This window comes from Pocillopora verrucosa, chromosome 5, assembly GCF_036669915.1.
Source record: "Pocillopora verrucosa isolate sample1 chromosome 5, ASM3666991v2, whole genome shotgun sequence".
Lineage (NCBI taxonomy): Eukaryota > Metazoa > Cnidaria > Anthozoa > Scleractinia > Pocilloporidae > Pocillopora > Pocillopora verrucosa.
This window is the reverse complement of record NC_089316.1, coordinates 14014407-14038214: the sequence shown is the minus strand read 5'-3', so window position 1 is coordinate 14038214 and position 23808 is coordinate 14014407. Positions and strand designations below refer to the sequence as shown.

Below are 23808 nucleotides of genomic sequence, written 5' to 3'. Positions count from 1 at the left end.
CAGCTTCTGTTGACAGGAAGAGCAGAATTAAAACAATGGCGGAGAATTTTTATTCTGTCAAGACAGCCCTTCATGTAGGAATAGTACAAATATTAGGCGGCCTTGTAGGTGTTGGTATTGGCGCATTTAATACTAGAGAAGAGGATCATCGAGCATTTTTTAAGTTTAAACCCGAAGGACTTCCAGTGTGGTCTGGAATATTGGTGGGTATGAAAATTAATTGTGCCGAATTCGTTCTGTGTGTTGTTCTGTGTTGGGTTGGAATTTTCAAAATGATTCCACAATGATAAACAAACGACATTCCAATTGACCCTATCAGATTTGCGGTATCGACATCGTAATCCTTCTCTGATCCCTTTAAAAATAATCTCGCATGTTGTATTGTTTATTTTTGGCGACATTAAGAGAAGTCTTTTTACAATTACTTAATCTTGCTACGCCATATCTACTCTTTCAGTTGTTAGTTTGAATAACAAAATTTAGTTAGCAGTTACGCATATTTTCTTATTTTCAAAGAAGTTGTGGGAATTAGGTTGCCCTGTTTACATGCCACCCATGATCAGAAAAACAGACATGAGTTTAAGTTGTGTTAATAGCAAGTGGAGACGATTATTTGAATTTAAATATTATGTAGAGATTTAAAATTATTTCAAAATCACGTAGCATTTTTGTTAAAAAAAGCGGCTGAATTACTAACTTGTGTCAATCTTCTATTTTTTCCAGCTTCAAAGAATTAATAAAATTTCAAAATTTACACTTGTTAACTAGATTTTCAACGACAGCAAAGAGTCATTCTAAACTCATAATAGTTTGTTATGTGGTAGCTCTACTATCGACATGGTGATGATTATGCTTGGATTTATAAAATCTTAGAGGGAGAGTTAACTTTTTTGATCAATTTATATCTTTATTCAGGTCAAATAATAGTTAAATTTCCTCTTCTCAAATGTCAGATAAGTTCAAGTGTAGTGGCTAGCTACACTGTAGCCATTTTGGTACATGACTCAAAATGAATTTTTGTACGTACCTATTACCAAAAGAAATTCAAGCTATGGTCAATCAGATTAATTTAACTTTGTGGAATGAAAAATGTTGATTTTCTGATCACAATTTGAATAATTACAATGGATCACCATACTTCCTTTTGAGTATCAGTTCATTAACCTAACATTTAGGGTGTTTCTAAGACATCTTGGTGTTATGTTGGAGACCTTTTATTTTCAAAAATCTAAAATTATGTGCGACCAAATTTTTTATACCATTTTAAAATAGAAATAGGGAAACAAGTGCCATAGTATCATTCCATTAAAGAATTGGTACTTTGGTACTTTAAAGCTACGGTCAAACCTGTATTAAGTGACGCAGTATTAAGTGGTCACCCTGTATTAAGCAGTCAGTAGTCAAAGTCCTGAATTTTTCTTCCCTTAATCACTGTAATTTTCACCTCTAATAAGTGGTCACCTCTATTAGCTGGTCATGGTCACCCTTTACTTAACAGCCTGTTTTTATTGTTCTCCACCTGTATTTATTAAACGGTCACTGGTGTCACTCAACTAAAATAAAAATAATCTTTTTAGTTATTTTTAATCTGTGTTTTTCTCTTAAAATCAAAGTAAAAGTATTTTTGAGTGTGATTCTGTACATGAAGTGGTCAATTATAGCACAAAGAGGCATTATTTATCATTTTTAACAATACTTCTAATCTGTGTAAGTACAGGGAGAGTTCTAAGTGTGTTGGGAACAGAAGTCAAAGTGTTTCCAGTGACCCCTTCTAGAAACTGAAGCAAAAGCATAAACCATCAGTAAGCTCAAGTAGCAGAATTTGCCATTTAGATGCCCTAGGCCAGGTGAGACTTATCAGGTAAAGAATACTCCCCTTGCCTCTCTGATGGTCAGTTCTGGAAGACTATTATTTTGGGTGAAAACATGGAAAAATGAGGCTATTTTAAACAGACTGATAGAAGTATTTTTGGTTTCTTTTACAGTTTATTGTCACAGGAGGAGTGGGATGTCTTAGTTACAAACATGCCAAAAAATCAACTGTAAGTTAACTTTTAGACAGTTGAGTGAATGCCCTCATTCAAGAAAGCAAAGGAGATAAAATGCAGCTGTGTTAAGCCAAAAACAATAAGGGAGAATATTTATAACCAGCCTTGATGAGCAGTAGCACACTTTTTTGTTAATGAAAAACTTATCAAGGCAGTGATCAACCTTCATCACCATTGTCAAGATATTTTCCTCTTCTCTCTGAAAGAAAGAAAACAAAATGGGACAGTACCTCACCAAAGCTCAGAAGACAACTTTTCCACATTATTTTTATATTATGGTTGGAAACTTTGTCATTTCAAACTTTTCATACTGGAGAAGAAAACTTTTCACCTGGGCATTGTTTGCTAAATTTACACCGGGGAGCTAGGAGATTGTAGGCAAAGTGAAATAATCATTATCCATCAAATAATTCCACACATGCACCATTGGTGTAAATACATCACTTGATTGGATATACCATTTCTAATTTGCCCTTAATCCTTTAACATCATTATGCATAATCTCCCTTCTATTCTCTATACATTTCCTAAGATACTTACAGGGAGAATTTTCTTAATATCAATATCCCTTTTGAACAGTGAGCTATGGAACAATGAGGTGTTCATAAACATTTCTGTCCTTAAGCTTTTCTCTCAGAAAAATTTGGAGCCAAATGGAGGCTTTTCTTTATTAAATATGATTGTACAATCAGTGCACTTAATTTGTAGGGTGATTGAAAATTTTCCGTATGTTATGTCTTTGCAGATTCATTTCTTTCTGATGTTTTGTGTTTTGACCATTATAACAAGTATCTTGATGTTCTGGATCATTTTGCCACTGATTGTGTCAGGGAAGAAAGAAGTATCATGGAACTTATTTTTTGGTTCATTCCTTGGAGTTGTAGCAATCATATTTGTTGTGAGCATGAAAGGAGCCTTTGTAGCATTTAAATCATCATTTTTTCAACACAACTGCTTTATCAATCCTCACCCACTACAGGTAGAGTGATTGTTTTTCTGTGAGTGTAACCCTTATTTTAGGTTTACTGTAGAGGCTAATGCATGAATTCTTCATAGCTCAGGGCTCAAACTGTTGAAGTAAAACCCCATAACAAGGTCAAGCATCTTTTTCAATAAAATTTGGCCTGATATTAAAATGAGTTTTTGTGAGCACTACAGAATCAATATCACACCACTAAATCCTTTTTCTTTCCAAAAAATAGATGATTGTCATCTCTTCATTTAGAGGCATTTTAATCCTTAAACTCCAAGAAGGGATTAACTTGTAAATTATTGCTATAATATCCCTTACATTATTCAGTAATCATGTGATGAGAATACTAAAACTCATAAAGTAGAAGCTGTTTTCTTGATCTAACACCAAATTCCTGTGACTAATTTATAAGGAAATGTGTAACAGTTAGAGGGGAGAATCAACAATCAGATCTTGGGAGTTAAAGGGTTAAATAAAAAAAAGAAAAGAACACAGGTCTTGAAACACCTTTTAATTCCCTCAAGTGGAACCTTTATCTTAGAGTCAGTTTTGACTTTTGGGATTATTTTTGTATTTTTTCTTTCTTCAGCACACAGCTGAGCCTGTTGAACTTTCAACATCTGTTTGTATGATCACATCAACTTCAGTTGCATCAGAAAACACCCTGGAAGAAATTAGGCAACAAAGAAGAGTAAGTTGAAGTTATGAAACCTTCTGGGTTGCTACTTCATTGCTGATAATAATCTGCATTAATTATAGGAAATTTATTTGTTTACTTTACTTTAAATAGGAAAAATGTTGCGAGTTTCATCCTTGTAGGTCTGGCGCACCATGCTTGTTCGTGTTATAAGAATCCTTCTTTAGGCAACAAAAGTCAATCCACTCTTCTATCGATTTATGGTTTTTTCGCACCATTTCAAGTTTGCCCTTGTACCACAATCGCTAATGCCACCTAATTTAAAACAAGTTCACCCTTCCCAAAATCTTTTGATTCGTTTCCTTACCACAGAAAGTATTCTTTTGCTGTTGAACAACATGCAATTTCAGATTAAATAAACAATTAACGTTGTTACAAGAAAGCCACGATTTTGGCAGAAAAGGAAGTTGTTCTGCCATGAAGAAAACAGTTGAATGTTTTGGGGCAAAACTGTTAAATGAAAGGGGGAGACTCGTTCCGTCTAAGGGAGAAAACTCGCAAAGGTTGTTGGCGACCAGTCACCCTTCCAACACTGCTTTAAGCGGAATTTCGGTTTTACTGTACATTTCTGTCACTAAACCGCAGATAACTTTTTGTACTTAAAGATTTTTCCATCCGATTGGTTTTAATTTTTAGATATCGAGGTCATCAAGTCAATCTACTTCTACGCCTCATCGCCACACGCGTCACTCACACAGACATCACAGACCAAGAGGTTACTCAAGCCGGAGAGGAGTGGAGAGAGAATCAAGAATTGCTCGATACGATGAACGACCCCCTCCCCCTGCGTACCAGACTATTAAGTTTCCTTATCTACCGGCTTACCAAGAGGTTGACGAATCCCTTCCACCCCCACCGTATACAGAGAAAAAAGAAGACACTTAAAGCTACTTGATCACATTTTATTTGTCACGGAGTCGTTCAGAAGTGGAATTATAACAGAGACTCGCGGTTTCGTGAAGTTTCAGAAAGCTGTACTTTTGGGGGTAGAGGCGAGAAAACACGTTCAGGCAACAGTGCTAAGAGATATCGCGACCTGCTTGCGTAGTGTCCGGGAGGAAAATGGAAAGATCACGTTCTTCGAATGATCACAACACAGACAGAAAACGAAAGAAAGGTGTTTCCTCACTCAACTGCTCGTTCATGGCTCGTCAGATCATCCTGAACGCCAGAGGAACTCTTCTATTTAACGTCGTAGATTGAGTGTCTTACTGAAAAAGTCACAATCATGTGACCTGTTCCGTATATTCTGGCCTCCCCGAGTCTTTATGTAATACTTTTTCCTGCGGTACTCTTTCAAGTTTAAAATTAATCAGTGCTTTTTGTTGAATTTGTGCTTAAACTAACCCATTAACGGTTTTTCAAACTAAGAGAATCGGGTGTTTGAATAGAAATGTTAAGCGAAAGTGTTGAAGTGGTTTATGTATAATATGCGGAAGCTTGGAAAATTGTCTAAGCTAAACTAAAATTTTGAATCGCTTGACACTGAAAAAAAAAAAAAAAAGAAAAACGAATCAAACATCCAAAACCCTCTCTTCAGATCTACGTGAAGTTTTCTGCTCAGATTCAGTTAGTACGAACTTCTTACTAATTGAACGTGAGGGCTGTAATAGGGAATATTGGCCCGAGGTTGTGGCAGTACGGACAGTGCCCAGCAAGGTCCGTACACAAACGAAACAGGGCCAATATTATCCAATACGGCTCGGGCAATCGAGGTTGATAAGTATTTTATTATGTGGCACTCAAATCAAACCTGTTTATTTTCAACTTTCTGACTTTCGCGAAAAAAAATACTCGGCTTATTACCGTTTCCGTGGAAACAGTCCGCATGGCAAAAACCTGAGCCAAACTTTGGGAGAGTTGAGAACGAAGCGATTTTATAATACGCCCAAGCTCGTATATTTCTTCAACTGGAAACCAACATAACTTTTGAAATCGACTGACATTTCCAAACAAGCATCTGATACTCTCGACAAGTTTGAAGAAACCTAAAAATGGAAATTCAGTGAAAATTTCTAACTGTCTGGATCTTACTCCAGTTAGGACCCGGCAGTTCTACATAGACCAACAGCGTCAGTCAATTCAGTGCCATCTTATTTGTACTGTTACATGCTAACGTTGATCAAAGGCCTGAATCGCCGATCACATAGGACTGGATTACAAGGAGGAAATTTTAAATAACTCTAAGAGAGTCTTTTTGAGTAAAAGGGAATTCTGTGGAATCACAAGAACGTAACGTCAAACCAGATTTCTCTATTAAAAAGTGAACTACTTCGTTGTTTCAAACGCTATAATCATCATAGGAGAAACTGCGTGATACAGATTTATTTGTAAATAACTTTTAAGTGATGCCGTTAGAAATTGAGATGCCTTCTCCAAAAATTGGAAACAGAAGTTTTCAATTGCGTTCTCAAGAGTTCATAAGAAATTCCAAAACTTGTATATAGCTGAATCAGAGACAATAGAAAAATTCTCATTCACGTAACGTTTAGTCTTATTCTCTTATTCTCTCAGTACTTTTCAGTTTCATACGTGTTTGGACGAGGATTTACGGTAACCTCTAATCATAGGAAGATTTGTGCGTCACAGATTTGCAAGGGCACCTTCCCCCCCCCCCCGCTCCATTGGGAATTAAAGTTAGATACGTTGTGCGAAAAACGAATTTAGTGAAACAGGAAGCTTACGAAAACACAATGACAAAATATTTGTAATCAGCTTAACATTTATTTTCTGAGCGTAGAGAAAACTGGCAGGTAAATTTATACCAACGTGTCAATTAGTTCTGCCAGCGTACAGCAACATTTTGGTGTAGTTATATGCTTCGCCGTATTTCTAAACCATTGCGATGCGACTTCTGTTAAAACTGAGTAGTGAATCTGTAGACAGCAGGGAGATCGAAAGTTGGCATTTCTTTGAGGTATATCACACATGCAGTTAAACAAGAAATGAATCAAAGACGACAATTTTCAAACAATCACGGCAATAATATATATTTCCAGATATTTTACAAAATTTCTCAAATCAAGCCAGTTGGTAGAGGAGTTTAGGACTTTGATCCTCCACTTAATAATGGTCCAATTTCAACACTTTCAGCACTAAAAGCAAGTATGTGAGGAACTAGTCAATTACTTAAAGAAGCGCAATTTCCTCTAACAATTTCAATTTTGCCATAGAAAGTGGCATTCTACAGTTCTAGTCATGCTATGAATTGCTGATAACCTAATGAGATCTTAGAGTCTTTGAAATTGCTAATCCAAACATCCTACTTACAACAAAAAAATTGGACGGTCGCTCATGTTGTTATTATTTATTATCATCATTGCTATCATAATTAATTGAGGCTAACCGCCATAATTCCTTAACTGAAAACCTTTAGTCAAACTGAACATTCTCACTCTCGGACCTCTCGCAGTCACCAAGATAATCATCGCCCAAATGTGGTTCAAATTCTCCTCTATTTCGCAAACCCCTCAGTCCAGCTCTGAGTAAAACATACTCAGTAGAATTCAGGCAGCCTCACTTTTGAACAACTGGCATTGGAGAATCAATGGCCAGCGAACATCTCCTTCTGTGTTTAACACTCGCCGTGTCAACTTGCGCCCTGTATTAATTTTCTTTATCGCACTTAGTCGCTGTATCATAACAATTCTCGGCACACCATGTACACTTCTGTACTTGAAACAGTTCACCTGCACAATAGCAAAGTCTGTAACCTCGACGCGTAGAACATTCTTGGTTTTTTCCAACATTTCAGCCGTGTCCTTCAAATTTGCTCCCCATTTGCAACCCATTTGGTTGAAAACGGCCTACTGTAGTTTGCTAAAGGAAATAAACGAAACGAAACGCAACGAAATGGAAATATGCTAATGTTTGCAAAATAGAAATCGCAAATTACAGATTTCTATTTTGCTAATTATTAGCATATTTCCATTTCGCAAATTACAAATTTTCATTTCGTTTCGTTTCGTTTCGCAGTAAGCCTTGTAAACGCGGTTCATACTTCTTACCTAAAAATTTATCAGACTGCCAATGTGTTTTGAAGTATTCAGGCTCGTTCGAGTGTGACTAGTGAGCGAATGGAAAGTGAAACTAAAAGTGAAGAGCAACTGAAATAAACAATCACAAGGTATAGAAAGTGCAGTAGATTTAAAATCGGAAAGCTGTTTCAAGAACCCGATCACACTATCACATAACTACTAAGTTATGCTACGAATTGCTGATAACCTGATGAAATCTCAGAGTCTTTGAAATTTCTAATCCTAACATCTTGTTTAAAACAAAAAAAAACAAACAACAAACAACAACAAAAAAATGGGACGGTCACTCACGTTGTTATTATTTATTATTATCATTACTTTCATTATTACATGAAGGTAACCGCCATAATTTCTAAGTTGAAAACCTTTAGTCAAACTGAGCATTCTCACTCTCGGACCTCTCGCTGTCACCAAGATAATCATCGCCCAGGTGTGGTTCTTTACCTCGCCATTCCTCATTTTGTTGCTTTAGTATCTCGGACAAGTGATTCAACCGCTTTTCAGCCGAAATGCGTTCCAGTTCGAACCCATTTCTTTGGATGAGCACCATTGCTTCATGAGCTTTCTCAAAAGCCATAGCAACATTCTCCTCAAAGAAGTGCTGATCAGACCTGAATAGCAGATGTTTAATTTTTGTCCCTAGTGCCATGTTGTCTGCCGCTGCTCCGAATTCAGTGAAGTCCAGGTGTAGTTTTGCCCTCTCAACATCCTCTTTATAGAGGGAGTTGTTGCTGTCCACTGCTTTAGAACAGGACACTAAAACCATAGCAGCCATTTTAACGTGTACATACTCCTTAAATCCTTCATTTGATGTATATTGGCACGCCATATCATAGGATTTGTAGGCTTCTTCCTTGGTAGCTTTGGTATCCTGAGCAAGGTTTGTAGTTGGTAAAGAGTTGAGCAAGGCTCCATAGCTGTGATAAAGTTCAGCTTTATCGTCACGGGAGTCTTGATATTCAAGAGCTGTGTCGGCCTTCTGTACGCACTCCATCGCATTCCCATATTTTCCCTGATGTTTGTAAATCGCCGTGAGTAGGGTTAAGGCTCTTCCAGTCAGAATACCGGGGTTTTTCAGATATTGTTCTTGCTTAAGGATCATTTTCAATATTTTCTTAGCATCTTTTACATTGTTTTGAAAATATAACGCCATAGCGCGCTCAATTCGGAGACTTGCTTCCTTGTCAACATCCTCGGCCGACATTTTCAACAATTGAAGTTGTATCAATTCCTCATGTTTCTCAAATTCTCCTCTGTCTTGTAGACCTTTCAGTTCAGCTCTGAGTAAAACATACTTAGTAGAATTCAGGCAGCCTCGCTTTTGAACAACTGGCATTAGAGAATCAATGGCCAGCGAACATCTCTTTCTGTGTTTAACACTCGCCGTGTCAACTTGCGCACCGTAGTAATTTTCTTTATCGTGCTCAGTTGCTGTATCATAACAATAATTCTTGGCACACCATTTACACTTCTGTACATGAAACAGTTCACAGTTAGAACCAGTATACACGATATCAATGTCTGTAATCTCAACACGTAGAACATTCTCGGTCGGTTCCAACATCTCGGTGTCCTTCAAATTTGATTCTACTTCACCCATTTGGCTGTAGATGCGATTCATACTTCGTGCTATATTTTCTCAGACTACTATTGTATTTTAAAGTTATTAAAATTAAGCTCGTTTGAGTGTGACTAGTGACCGAATTGAAAGTGAAAATAACTGATTCAGGAGTTAATAATAACAAGATTGAAGTAAGCAACTGTTGGAGTTTCGGGTCTCTCCTAGACAGCTTTCGAACTCTGAATCTACTTCACTTTCGATATCTTGTACTGAATTATTTATACTTCCTACCTAGTTAGCAAGTATCAAATTGGAAGAGCGGCTGAAACGCCTTTATACAGTCTTGCGTATAGGTGAGCTAACACAAGAGAATGTTAATCGATGAAAAAGAAGATTTCGCACTCTCCCACGAAACAAGTACTCTTCAGGTGTTCATTTACAAGAAGTCACCACTGACATTTACCTGTTTTGCTTCGTAATACCCCTACGAGAAAAGAACAAATCATTGTGTTCGTAAAATATTTCAAGAAATCGCCATCCAGTCGTACTAGATAAAGTTTTCTGCCTTGTTACACTGCTAGACACATTTTATTTTAGCGAGTACCCACTTCCGCCTAACAGCCTCGATACGAGTGAAAGTAAGGAAAAGCTTTTAGTCTTCCTTTTGCATTTCATACCATTGTCTAAGAGTCCTTGAACAACTAAACATCGACAATAGCCTCCATTCCGCGCTGCAAAATGATCGGACATTGCCATTTCCGCAAAGCGCGAGGAAAAGGTCACGTCCAGGGACATAATGCAGGCTTAATTCTTCTAATTCCTCCTCTTAAAATATTTTCCGTAGCACGCGGAGCAAAACAGGTAGGAACAGCCTACCGCTAGAAAGGAATGTCGATTTTCCAGAATGCCCAACTGAAAAGATAAGTTCTTCTCTTTTTCAACAAGAACAACAAAACGCCCTCACCAAGAGAATCAACTCTCAAGGGAGCACTTCCATCTCACTGCGCTTGAAAGAACTTAAAATCAGTAGACTTTTACCCCATTCACACCAGCAAAACATGTTTTGTTAAACTGGTTTTCATTGAATGAAAATTATAAACAGAGAACTGAAAAACTTGATTTTCCATTGGATTCAAGTACTTGCTAACTTGCATTTCCAATGTGCTACATTCAAGTCAAAAATATTCGGTTAAATAGTTTCTATGAAGAAAAAAAAAATTAAACCGTGTTTAACAAAACAACTTTTAAACATGTTTAAGCTTTGGTGTGAATGGGGCATTTCTCCACTTTTGATGAAGGCATACCCAGTCCCATGATCCACTGAATGCAATCACGCACAAACAAGTCTTTGCGATGAATTATTAACATTATCAATCTTATCACAAATGGTTTTTTGAGAAAGATTTTTTTTCGTTTTGTCACGAGAAGAATGAAGAATGAAGAATCGAACCTCAGACCTTCAGATTCTGCGAGCCACATAAACTCCACGGTGAGCGAGGTCTATACGAAGTTCATGATACGCGTCCTGCATACTGCTAGGCTCAGTAATGTCGAAAGCGTAATGTTTGTAGATAATAATAAGAGAGATGGTAAGTTTTGAGCTCGGTAATATGTTTTAATTAGCTACAAAACAAAGGTATGCAATATTGCCTACTTCGCTGAATTTTATTGGTTCCCATTGGTGAAATTATAGCGTGTTTAATTTAAAATACCCGTAATCACGTGACGGATGTAAGATATAATCAAGAGGAACTGAAGAACACTATAAGATTTGATGGAAGCTAGCTGTTCCAGTTTCCAATTAAGTCCTATTCATTATTTACAGGTTATTCCCAGCACTAACAATACTTGCAATGTAAAATGAAAGATAAGCAGAGTGAAGATATATGATGGAGAAGTTTAAATTTTAATCTACCTTTTAATGACTAATCAATATCTTTTATAGTTGTCTTCAAAGTACAATTAACACAATAAAAATGAAATTCCACATGCAGTTAAACCCTGAGGGATTCTCTCCTTTCTGTCAATGAGCACACAAGAACTGATTTGCTGACTGTTGTATTTCAGATATTTAATCAAAAATTTGTGTCAAAATGAAGGGAGGGTCTGGGTAACATGCTGCATATGTCCTATATGACCATAATGCAATGATCACTTGAGAGTCCCTCTCCTTCTCTGGCCTTCATTCAGAACAGCCTACAAATTACCAACACAGTGTAACTTCTTAACCCTTGTTAAAATTCATAGATTGATAATAGATTCATACTCATGCTGGTCTTTATTTTTTTGCACGTGTATTCTATTACCAAACTCTCAGAACTAAGTAAGAAAGAAATTGGTGTTAAGACTGAATGTTTACATAAAAAAATCAAACAGAACGCCAAAGAAGTCCTTTCTTCTATCACAAAGCTTCTCTCAGTGCCGCAAATAGACCAGCAGATATCAAACCTAAAAGAAAAAAAACAAAAACAAAAAGATTTTCAATTCAAACAAAGTGAACCACCCACAACATCTGTTTCATCTCAGCTTAAAATTCCACAAAGTATGCAAAATACAACTTTTCTATGAGAGCAAACACAAAGTATGACAATTTGAATAAAGTGAGGGCAATTTTCAGAGTCTTAACTTTACCTGTGAATGGATAACTTTCCTCAAAGTGTCTCAATTCAAGTAGTCATACTGTAAAAACAACCCTTTAACTAACCTGCAAAAGGCATAGTAATAACCCAGGCCAGTATAACATTCCTGAATAATGACCAATCAACAACTTCCTTGGACCGCACTCTGCCAACCATAACAACAGAGCCCACTTTACAATGTGTGGTACTGATTGGAATGCCAAGATTAGATGCACACAGAACAGTTAGCGCTGAGCCAATTTCAATCACAAAACCACTGGAAATTACAAATAATATAAAATACTGCTATTATAAGATCACACATTGAATGAACAACTAAAAAAAAACCACAAATACAGTACAGTATGTATGAGTGTCAAAAATAATGCACATGGATAAAAGCAGGGGAAAGAACTTAAGGATACAGCAGACCCTTGAGGGCTGACTTTTTTCCTTTTTTTTCTTTTTCATGTCAAACTAAGCATTATCATTTTAACCATAGTTTCCAACAAAAAATTAGGTAAAATCTTGACACATGTGTGAGTTATTTACTAAAAAATTTTTGAATGGAATTCTTTCAACTGCCAGTGTGAATAGCCAAATACAACATGTAAACATTAATGACTCTAAAGGGTTTGTTGTGGCAAAACATCCTGGTACTTGAATTTCAATCATGTAAACGTCTCCTGATTTCGATTTCACATACAGATCTTTGCTATCTGCCTGCATTTAAAACTAGAATGTGAATAGAAAAAGATAAAAAGGGGAAGAGTCCATAGATGAAAGTAAAATAAGAAGCCTGAATGACTCAGCACAAGAAGTAAAGAAACTCCTCACATAGTGGTGAAAGAATCTCACCAAATCAAATAAAGGCCCCTGGTTTAAGCAATCTTCACTGCTTGCACTTGATTAGCAACCATTAAGTTTTGCCGTGGCATGCTTAGGCTGGCTTTAGGTTGAAAAAAAAAGTTGACATCAAAATTGCTGTTTGGCAGGTCTGTCGTGGGGACATTTGTAACTGATGGACAGTTACCTAGTGCAAAATATGTTTTTTGCTGAGTCTCCTGAGACTCTGCAGGACACTTCTGTGTTTCGATCAGCTATAAGCATTTCAAGTTTTTCAGAGTGTTGACATAACTTGACACGTGGTCACCCAAAGACCTGAATTGTTGGGAAAACTTAAGAAACCTAAGAAACTTGCTTTGTTTTTATGTGGAAGTGCCTTCTTTGAACAAATTAATAGGGTATGTAAACTATACAGATTGCCTTGAAATTTTATCTAGATACTCCCATGACACCAACCAAACAAACCATGAGAGGGAATTCCATTTTTCAAAATGGATCTCCCCTAGTGGCTTCTGATGTAATATGTATCTGTAAAATTTTGATCAGCAAACTTGACAGATAAATTACAAAGTAACCAATAACAATATCAATAAATCTCCACACAGTTTTGAGGACCATTAGCTCCTCAGGATTGAAATTGTGCAGAAGTTTTATTTGTGCAGTCAGATTTAATATGTCATTAATCACTCAAAGAAAAATTGTGTATTCTGAATTTTTGTGTACCGTTTGGTTTACAATTAGATCAAGCTTAAGTGAAAGGTAGTGTGAAAGTTGGAAGCTGTCATCATGTCTGAGTTTCCTCCTTCTTCATTCAAGCACCACTCCCTGGGGGGACCACTCTGTAAAATTTGCATGGACAGTTTGGCGTGCTTTCAGAATTTTCTTACCTTTCCTCAGACAAAATAAGTAATTTTTTTTTACCCTGACACCAAATTGAAGGACAACAAAATGTTGATTCTAGAAAGTTTCAAAAGTCTTGCTCATATAAAACTAAATGGCTGATTGTCTCTGTCTATTCTTAAGTTGCACGTGTAACGGAGTACCTTGTCTTCCTGCATACCTTGATGGTGTTATTGGAGTTAGATCCTCTCCAACTGTCTTGATAACACGTCGTCCCCAAACAAAGAGCCCAATGCATATTCCAACACCTCCAAAAACAAGAATCCAGATTGGAATCTGAACTTTCTCTTGAATCATGCCTGACCAGTAAATAACCCACAATGAGATCAATGGACCAATAGCATTGCTGCAATTCAAGATAAAACAGCAACAATAAGTTGCCAGACATATACACAATCAGTTGTCTTGAAGAGACATTGATGAAATGTGAGCCTGTGTTAATTGAGTTACGGTATTTACTTGTGTATAAGTCGAACTCATGTATAAGTTGACCCCCTTTTTTTAAGTTAAAAAATTAGGTTTTTCACCATTTCTAGTCAAAAAGGTAAAATTTAGACAGATAGAAATTTCGCAGAAGTTAATCTCTTATTTCTGGGAATGTATTGAAAACACAGGGAATTAAAAAACTGCAGAGCAAAATGTAACCAAGTGCTTTGAGGTTTATCAGCACTTGTTTATATCACCACGATTTAAGAACACACAAGCACTTCAATTTATTGGAAAAGTATTTTTACTATATTTTGTAAATCACATTGAAAATGAAATTTTCTTGCATTAACAAACCTTTATCTTAATATTGAGTTTGAAAGGAGATTAAGTAAACCGAAGGAACACCAAATAGCTTTGAAGGATCGTGCGTAACAAGCAAGACTGTGCAAGACAACGGCATTTGCCAAGTTACTAAGCTACTGTGATCATTCTATGAAATCGAAATTTCAGCACTGTAAACAACAGCAAACCTGTAAGAAAAAATATCTGTTCTATAGTCCAAAGACACAATATAAATCAGCTCCAGTAGCTTTGTGTTAAGCCACTCAAAATTTATTATTTCAAACTTTTTGTGGACAAAGAATGAGCTGAAAAGTGATGAAACTCAAACACAATTCAAACTGGTTTTATAGACTCGGTTTTCCAAAAAGACTTCACGCAATTGTTATGCTAATTTCTTGGATTGCTTGGGTCAGGTCTTTGTGTATGACTTGTGTATAAGTCGAGGGTGATTTTTTGGGCTGAGTTTTTGGTCCTAAGAGATTGACTTATACACAAGTAAATACGGTACTTGTTTTTATAGCTTTCAAAGGAGATGGACCTTGCCAAGACTTAAAAAGAAGAAGACATTAAAAAAAAAAGGACTGAGTATCACAATTCACACACAATCCAGATCACCCCTAATTAAATTGAAGTCTTCTAAAGTAACTGCTGAAGTTCATCAGCTGTAAACTCTCATGTTTAACCCAGCATCTTTTTATAATAACAGAATGCTCCCTCAGGTCCCATAGAAAATCTGTGACTGATTATCCATGAGTACCTGCCTATCAGGTAAAAGTTAAAAAAAAAAATCAGGTACCTCACATCATTTCCACCATGTGCAAAGGCTCCAAATGAAGCAGTCAATATCTGCAAAAAAGCAAAAAGCCGTCCAGTTTTGGGTTCATCTGTTACTTGCATCCGTGCCTCCATCAGGAGAGACATTCCCCGTGATCTTGCTCGTTCCTTATGTGCCTCATTGAGACCACCATTCTCTTGAATCAGTTCCTTAGTATCACATTGCATCTCACTGGAGGGTGAGCAACTTAAGTTTTGTTCATCACAAGGTGTATCTGGGGCTTGTTCATTGTTGGGTGTGTCTTGTGCTTGTGTGGAAACAGAACACTCAGAAGGCAGAGTTAATGTCACTGTATCATCCTCACATTGGCTGCTTTCTTCTAGGAATTCTTATTTGGAAGAAAAGAAAGGAAAGAGTTAAAAAAAAAAAAAAAAAAGGACAAAGAAATTAATACTGATAGAGCCTTTGAAAAACAATCCCCAGAATTATTTTAACTCTGTAAGTTGTGCCAGCTTACCAGCCATGAGTATGATATCTAATAAAAACTTCTAAGTCAAGAATGACAAACCCCTTTTTGTATCACTTGTTGGCTTATCTGAGTCTGGCCTTTTGGCATGTTTAGAAATACAAGGCAACAAATGAGGCTGCTGCTCTCAAATGGATGGAACAGTGGCCCATTAAGCTCAAGTTTGTTCCCAGCTGTTTCCTTGAGTTAAGAATTGCCAAGTTACATAATGACCAGGGTTGAAACTAAGAATGTTAAAAGTCAAGGTCACTCTAAAGATCACAAATTTTTTGTTAGCCACAAGTTTTTTAGTTTCCAAAGTTGTTCCGATCCTAGTGAAAATCCACTTCAAAGTGGCCAACACACATAGCCATTTTGAATAGCTAATTAGCTTAGTGGTGATGTCAAACTGTCTAACATTTAATTACCCCCTGCGCGTTTCCAGTGTTTACCTTTTGATTGTGGTCATGATGGCTCATAAACCGTATCATTTCAAGCCAAAATGAGCTCAAAATCTGGTCGAAAACAGCAACAGAGATGGTGAAATGAGTAATCTGCTTGAAACTACGGATAGTTTTTCTTGTGGCTTAATATTGTCAAGTGCTACCAATGCCGAAAGAGTGTATTCGCTGTCAAAAACAAGCAGACTGGAAAACAAGATGGAGAATACCAATACTTACACAAATGATAGTTGGCTATAATGAGTGAATACTTTTAATGGAAAGTGGTGTCTCTTTGCTTGAGTGTTAAAAATTACAAATGTAAGAAATTTGCTTAAATCAGCTAGATTCGTATTTATCTCAGTTTGTTTTGTCTCTATTTATTTTGCTGCTTGGCAAAACGCAGGGGTTTCTTGTATTTCAGATATGAAATTCCCGGCCTGTGTTGAAATCAACGAGTGCTGACAACAAAAGGAATGCAGGAAGAGAGACTGCTGCCACTGATTGCAGAGAAGCCCATTTTACATCTGTTTTCCCTAAGCACCAGAAAAAGTGGGTTGCTAACACCATTTATGAATTTATCAGTTCATTGAAGAGCTAATGAAACAAGGAAAAATTCAAGCATCAGCAATACCACAAAACTCTGTCCTGATTTCTAAAGGGAACAAAGGAGACACAATTTCCCAGCATATGTCCAGGTTTCAACAACCAAGTATCACCACCAGTCATTAAGAAATGTTGTAATACCAACACAGTACACAATACAATACAATACAATACAAAGACTTTATTTAAACACGATAATTGTTAAAGCGACTACACGCTTGTGGGGTCGTGCATACACCGATACATATTTATTTTCATTCTAGCTATTACTTCCTTACAGGACTTTCTAACCCTATAGGAAAATCAAAATGCTGTTGTATAATGGACTCAAAATCAGTTCATGAATTTTTTTCCTCCTCTCCCAGCTTCATGGTTTGAATGATTTTAAGTTCTTGTGGTATAGCATTGTCACCAGGAAACAATCATATGATATTGCAACTGCATGTCCCACCTTTCTTCCATGGTTTATATTTTGGCATCACATTAATAAGTTAGTTTGTAGTGATTTAATAGTGATAGAGCATATGCAATTGGGTCACCACTAGCCATACTTGTTTATCAAATAAGGTGCTTTCATTCTTTTTTTTTTTACAAGACTTTGATACACAATTCTTAAATTAGTTTAACATCCAAAGGCTACATCGTCTATATTTTTTACTTACCCACATGACAATTAAATAACACAACTAGCTAATTTATGTACTGAATAACTACCAAATATATTGCACCCATTGTTGCAACCTTAACCCTTCAACACCATGACATAAGTATGAACATTCTCCATACTTATCTCCACATACATCCAAAAAAACTGACAAGAAGAAGTTGTTTAACAATCAAGAGCTTCTTTAGTTGGTGATCATTTCCTTTACTCGTGTGACCCTAACATTTGATTTAGGGACAATATTGTAAGGAGAGATGCGGGTCTCTTTAAGGGGTCAAAAGGTTAAAACCAGTAGAATTCCCATCAGCTTCCACAAACTTTTTTGGAATAGTTGTAATGACACAGGATGGAATAATTTCTTCTCTTTCAAACTTTCTTTGAATCAGACAGAGCTACTCTTGATAAGCTGCATAGTCATAAGGACTGAAAATAAAATTGGTCATAATTTGTATCTAATGATGACATAGATAAAAGAAATTTTGAATTTAAATTTTATACTTGAAGAAAAAAAGGACAACAACAACAACATATAACCAAAAATGTAAGAGGAACAGAACAACATCATTCTCTGGAGTGTACATTTTCATTAGAACAAAAGAGTGATGGCAGACTTCATAGTCTTGATGTAATTTGAGTAAAATCATGTCACTAATGAGCAAGTATAGCACATGATGTATCCTGGAGTAAATGCAAATAGAATCTTATCAGCACTGCCCTTATCAATTCTGCAATGGTGAAGGCATAGGTGATCTACTATAGTTGTACAGGCCCATCATCGCAGTTGGTAACAATGTGCTCGATTTAAGCACACGGCCGGGAATTCCTCCTTCTCTAAGATACATGAAACCCCTGCATTTTGCCCAGCAGTGAAAAATTATAGACACAAAATACACAGAGATAAATACAAATATAGTTTGTTAAAGCTAATTTCTTACAAGTGCAATTTCCAACACTTAAGTCAAGTAAAATGACACCACATTCCATTAAAAGTATTCACTTATTATAGCCAACAATCATTCATATAAGCATTTGTATTCTCCATCTTGTTTTCCAGTCTGCTTGTTTTTGACAGTGAATGCACTCTTTTGGCGTTGGTAGCACTTGGCATAAGCCACAAGAGCACCTATCTGTAGTTTCAAGTAGATTCTTCATTTCACCATCTCCGTCACTGTTTTCGTCCAGATTTTGAGCTTGTTTTGGCTTAAAACAATGTTGTTTATGAGATGCCATGACCACAATCAAAAGGTAAACACTGGAAATGTGCAGGGGGTAATAATATGTTGGAAAGTCTGACATCGCCACTATATGCTAACTAGCTATTCAAAATGATGGTGCAAATTGGCTACTTTGAACTGGATTTTCTCCAGGATTGGAGCAACTTTGGAAGCTGAAAAAATGGTGGCCAACTCAGCTTAGTGTAAACTATAAATTAGTGGTCACAAAAGATATGCGATTTTTAAAATGACTTTGTCTTTTAAGAACACTCTTCTTAACTTAGGTATCATGTACTAAACACAGCACATTACCAAACGTTTGTTTGAGTCACTGCAATAGCATAGTAAGTATAAATCTGAACACTTATCTCTTAGATTTCAGTCATGTTGGAGGGATTCCATTGGTATTAATAATTAACTCATTCTATCATTCCTTCTTTATAAGGTGGGATTCAAAGGTATTTTTGCAGATGTTGTGGGAATTTGTTCATAGCTTCATTTGTTCTTATTTTCCACGAAGCCATGCAAACTCTTCCCTCGGTAAAGGAAACTGCACCATCAGTGTTACTTAATTGGTCACAGTTTTTTAAAATACCCTCTATTCAGCAAGTAAAAATATGATAAACTATTTAAGATTGAATACAAATTTGACATGGAAGTAAAGTTGTGTCTTGAACAAAAACTTACTTCTTGAACCTTGTTCATCAGTAAAAACTTCTGGCTCAATACTTTTAATCAAAGTTGATTTGGAGAAATGGGCAGCAGCTGGTGAACCAGCAGATAAAGTTGTTTCTCTTTCATCACCATATACTTCCCTCAGAATTTTCTTCTTCAAGTATGGAGACACAACAAAGAGTACAATAATTGCTGAGAGAATACCACCTCCAACTGACAGGATTAACACACCATACAGTGGAATGCGATCAAAGCCCAATACTGAAAACAATTGAATAGAACCTCCAATTAATCATGTCATTACTCAATATGAGTTCTATCATTGACAGTGTTTTAATTTGAAGGACTTACTCTCAACTTCTTTGCCAATTAACATAAGTTAATAATTAATTTATATTGTTCTTATTCATCAGCATGTAATTTCTCCTCATGATTTCAGCACATTCTTCATGAAACAAGTGATGAAAATAAAGAAGGTTTATAAGCTAGAGAGTGCCCCCTATTTTACTGGTTTAAGAAACATTTTCTGGTCATGGAGAAAAACAAATTAAAGAAAACTTAATTAAACTGGGAAATGATGTAAAATAATTTGACCAAATAATGAAAGTACCTCTAAAAGAAAAATTATATAATTATCAAAAACCCTACAGATTTTATCTACACCATTAAAAAGTACTTTATATCAAAAATCATGTTATCTCAATGTTTTCTACAGAAACTCTTCTTACCATGAGATCCCTTGTAGAACACTGAGAAGAAATTAATGGCTATTGTTATGGCATAAAATAAAGGCAGTGACTTCAGACCAATATCAAATGCGTTAATCTGGAAAAAAAGTTACAATAACTGTACATCAAAATTTCAAATTAATAAAGGATTCAGGGAATGTACATTCATTACCAAAATCTGTATCAAACTACAGATACTAATCAATAGTGCAACTCTTTCAATTGAAAATAAATCAAGCAGTATACAAATAACACTGAGTCAATTAGAAAAGCACTCAATATTTGCCACAATGCTATGTAAGCTCTCTCTGTCAACCAATACTAGCATTAATTTTTATGAGACTTGGCTAATAACATTTGGCAAACAAACAAAATAAAGCAAAACAAAGCAACAAAAAATAAGTCAGGGGACTGTACTATTACCTGGTGTATTCAAAAGGCTTCAGATTCACTAATAAAAAACTAAGACCTTTTTCAGTTAAATGTAATTAGAAATGGGTTAAAAAATAAAAAAACACAAACCCAAGCAGCATCCCATTACATTCCACATATTTTGCTTTAAAGATAAAGACTATACACAAAGCAATAAATTCCGTTTCTGCTTGGCAGTTAGAAACTGTGGAGGTGTAAAAGTTTAATAAAAAGCTTACTTCTCCCAACCACAGAAATATGAAGTTTATTAAATATGAAAACTGCCTAATTTGTAGTTATACTATTATTTAATAAGTGCTCCTTGCACAAGAACAAAAACTAGGTACAGTTTTTCATTCGATCAAACCTTGGTTTCTTACCTTGGAAAGTATGAAATGTCGAATAAGAACAAAGATGATAGAACTTGAAAGTCCTGACAGCAATGGAGATATGACCCAAGATGCAGCTACAAATAGAAAAAGGTAAATAGTCATAAAAAATCCAAAACTATCATAGTCATCAACAACACTTGACCAAGATTATTAAAAAACACCTTCAGGTTTCTACTTCATTTTTCAAACATATAATGAAGGTTTTAAAATTCTGTTACAGAGATAAGGCAACTGTTGTAATTGAAGTTTTATAAAATCAATTTAAAAAAGGAATCTAGTTTGATAAGCTCTATGTTTTACAACAACTGACTAATTCTCTCTACTAAATCCTTGAATCAATATCAGTATCTGGGCAACTGCCCACCTACCCCTCCCCTAACCCAATAACAGTCAATTGATAACAAGTTAGGGTGAATGTTAGGTTAGGGGAGGGGTAGGTGGGCAGTTGCCCAGATACTGATATTGATCCAAATCTTTTAATCATCCACAACTGTAATCAAGAATGATGGATTTCTTCAGGCTAAAAGACTCACCAATGAGTCCAAAAGTCTTCCACTTGACTCCTGCAAGCCCATGTGCCACTAATGCATAACCCATAGTAGCACCAACAACACTGTGAGTCCCTGACACAGGAAGGTTAAAAAATGTTGCAACTATCAGCCATATTCCCGTACCACTGAGAGCACTCAGTGATCCAATCATAGCCAGTTCTTCAGTACCATTAAAGGAGTTTATATCAATGATTCCTTTCCTTACTGTGTCTATGAACAAGAAAAACAAAAGCTTCAATATTCATGTCCCTTTAATAATTTGGTCTGAAGGATGATATCAGTGAGTTATCATTTCTTGAAAATTAGACTTAATTAAGTAAACTAACCTGAACAGTTTTTGTTGTGATTTTACAAATTAGACTTCAAAATTGCAAGAGAAGGAAAATGGGTAAGGCCATTTATATCACAGTAATCTGATCCACTTGAGCTATCAAATTAAAAGTGCTGGTGAAGTGGAAATAAGTGACTAGCAAATCAAGCTTACATAGAAGATGATTTCTGGACATTGTTAATAACATATTTAAACCAAGTGCATAAAACTCAAAAATTTCAGAACATTTTTATTTTTAGAGCTTAGACCAATCCCGAGTTAAAAGTTTTTTTTGTTCTCTCACAGTTCTAATATCACCTTGAGCAGTCACATTGCAGGCCACATTAGTGAAGTTAGAAATTTGAAAACTGGTGTTAATCATTCTCAGTTAACCCCCTTGTTGATTACTCTTAACTATGATGTGATCTCTTGAGTTATTCTGTAACCAGAAAAATTATTATTTTATGGCTGCATTTCATGAATATTTATTAAACCCAGAATAGTGTTCATTTAGCTTAAAATTGTGACCTTGTCTGACACAAATCTAAGTAACTTGCATCCTAATTATCAAAATTACATGAAACAGTTCACTGAACATAAAAACATATTCATTCAGCCCTTCCAACCACTTTGGCAATTACATTCGTAACGGTCAAATGTGAAACCTCAAACTTGCAAATTGCAAACAATAGAAGCCACGTAATGACATCTTTCAATAACTCCATGGCAAAAAGAAAATAATCATGTCAGAAGGACAAGAATGTTTTCACAAAAGTTTTTTTCGGTTCTTAAAATAATTGAATGTATCCTCAAATGCTTAAAAAAACCACTCAGCTGTGGAGATGAATGAATCGGATCAGTGAACACACTTGTACTCTGAGCTGCTATTGTTGTATGGAAATACTGGAAACTAATATCAACTTCCCTTAAAAAACAATCATTTATTATGTAAACTTCCAGGGCCATTGAAGATGAAGTTTTAAATTCATATCGTGTTGATCAGTAAGCTTAATCTCACGATATTCGAATTGTTCATGGGTTGAGGCAATATTACGATCATTGTTCAACACAATCAGGACGATTTTCGTACAAAAACATCTGCTAATGAGGAGTATGCCTAAGATAATGAAATCACCCCTTTCCATAAACATTGAAAATCAAAAGGGACAGAGAAGCATCTTGAATACATAATAAATTCATCAGACATGGTGAAACCTCCAAGGTCAAACTTAATTAAAGTCAAACACTCTCTTCAGTATCCTGTGATGGCCGTTACCTGATACTCTGGCTCCAATGAGAACTGCTCCGGACAGTTCAAAGATCGTTGCAATAATGCAGGCTTGCCGGAGAGTCAACACTTTGGCTCCCACGGAAGTTCCAAATGAATTCGCTACATCGTTTGCTCCGATTCCAAAAGCCAAGACAAAGGCAACAATGAAACCCACAATAACTATCCACAAAAGATCCGGGTCCTTTGGTTCCAACATTGTAGCTTTTTACCGGACTAAAATGTAGCCGCCTGTATTCGAAGACTGGTCTCTCAATCGTAATTTCTGCTTTGCGAACCAGCCTCTAACACTAGCACACCTATCTTTATATGTTCATGAATCCCTGGATCAGCTGGCGTTGTCTAATCCAGTCAATCCAGTGTGATCAAAGCGTGGGGTAAGGTCATAAGTGCTCTAGATGACTGAATTTGTTAAGCACTGTTTCGCAAAAAAGTGCGGTCACAGAAGCACCTGCGAGCACAAATGAGCTGAAAGAAAACTTAAGTTTCGAATGATAAAACTTAGGATATAATCAACGCTCCCAGCCGAACAAGGGTGGAGCAAAACATGAGAGCAAACACGACGCAGTGCACTCTGGACTTGACATTTGCAGGACAATAACCCCCTACATCTTCGTACCAAGAACCCGCGAATTTTTGGAGATTACTCTCCCTCGAGATTCTACAGCAGACTGAAGTATCAGTACCTGAGAAACTAGGGTAACCAGAAAAAGGCTCGAAAACAGCTTTTCTAATATCCCACACGGGTTCCCCAGCCCCACCCCCGCACCGAGCTGATCATTACGCTTTACGAAGTTT

The 23808-nt window shown here is 36.2% G+C and overlaps 3 protein-coding genes across 6 annotated transcripts; 1 reads left to right on the top strand and 2 right to left on the bottom strand.

Annotated features, from left to right (window-relative positions):
- Position 1: 1 nt before the first annotated feature.
- On the top strand, positions 2-6203 carry LOC131777531 (uncharacterized). The gene is made up of 5 exons (XM_059093839.2): positions 2-203; positions 1986-2042; positions 2794-3027; positions 3611-3712; positions 4355-6203. The coding sequence occupies exons 1-5, from the start codon at positions 36-38 to the stop codon at positions 4601-4603; spliced, it is 810 nt and encodes a 269-aa protein (XP_058949822.1). The 5' UTR covers positions 2-35; the 3' UTR covers positions 4604-6203.
- A 372-nt stretch (positions 6204-6575) lies between these two features.
- LOC131777537 (uncharacterized) lies at positions 6576-10915 on the bottom strand. 3 transcript variants are annotated; one of them, XM_066167056.1, is made up of 2 exons: positions 10774-10915; positions 6576-9800 (listed from the first exon to the last, which is right to left on the bottom strand). In XM_066167056.1, the coding sequence occupies exon 2, from the start codon at positions 9374-9376 to the stop codon at positions 8123-8125; it is 1254 nt and encodes a 417-aa protein (XP_066023153.1). In that variant the 5' UTR covers positions 9377-9800; positions 10774-10915; the 3' UTR covers positions 6576-8122. The 3 variants fall into 3 exon arrangements, with proteins under 3 accessions (XP_066023153.1, XP_058949830.2, XP_058949828.2); XM_059093847.2 differs by lacking the exon at positions 10774-10915 and adding an exon at positions 10281-10360; XM_059093845.2 differs by lacking the exon at positions 10774-10915 and adding an exon at positions 10193-10354.
- A 55-nt stretch (positions 10916-10970) lies between these two features.
- LOC131777536 (sodium-dependent phosphate transporter 1) lies at positions 10971-23573 on the bottom strand. Of its 2 annotated transcripts, none has more exons than XM_066167055.1 (9): positions 22999-23573; positions 21395-21622; positions 20850-20935; positions 20059-20155; positions 19343-19591; positions 15248-15614; positions 13841-14026; positions 12021-12100; positions 10971-11764 (listed from the first exon to the last, which is right to left on the bottom strand). In XM_066167055.1, exons 1-9 carry the CDS (start codon positions 23207-23209, stop codon positions 11718-11720), a joined length of 1551 nt encoding a protein of 516 aa, XP_066023152.1. In that variant the 5' UTR covers positions 23210-23573; the 3' UTR covers positions 10971-11717. The 2 variants fall into 2 exon arrangements, with proteins under 2 accessions (XP_066023152.1, XP_058949827.2); XM_059093844.2 differs by having other exon boundaries at positions 12021-12211; positions 22999-23572.
- Positions 23574-23808: the final 235 nt, after the last annotated feature.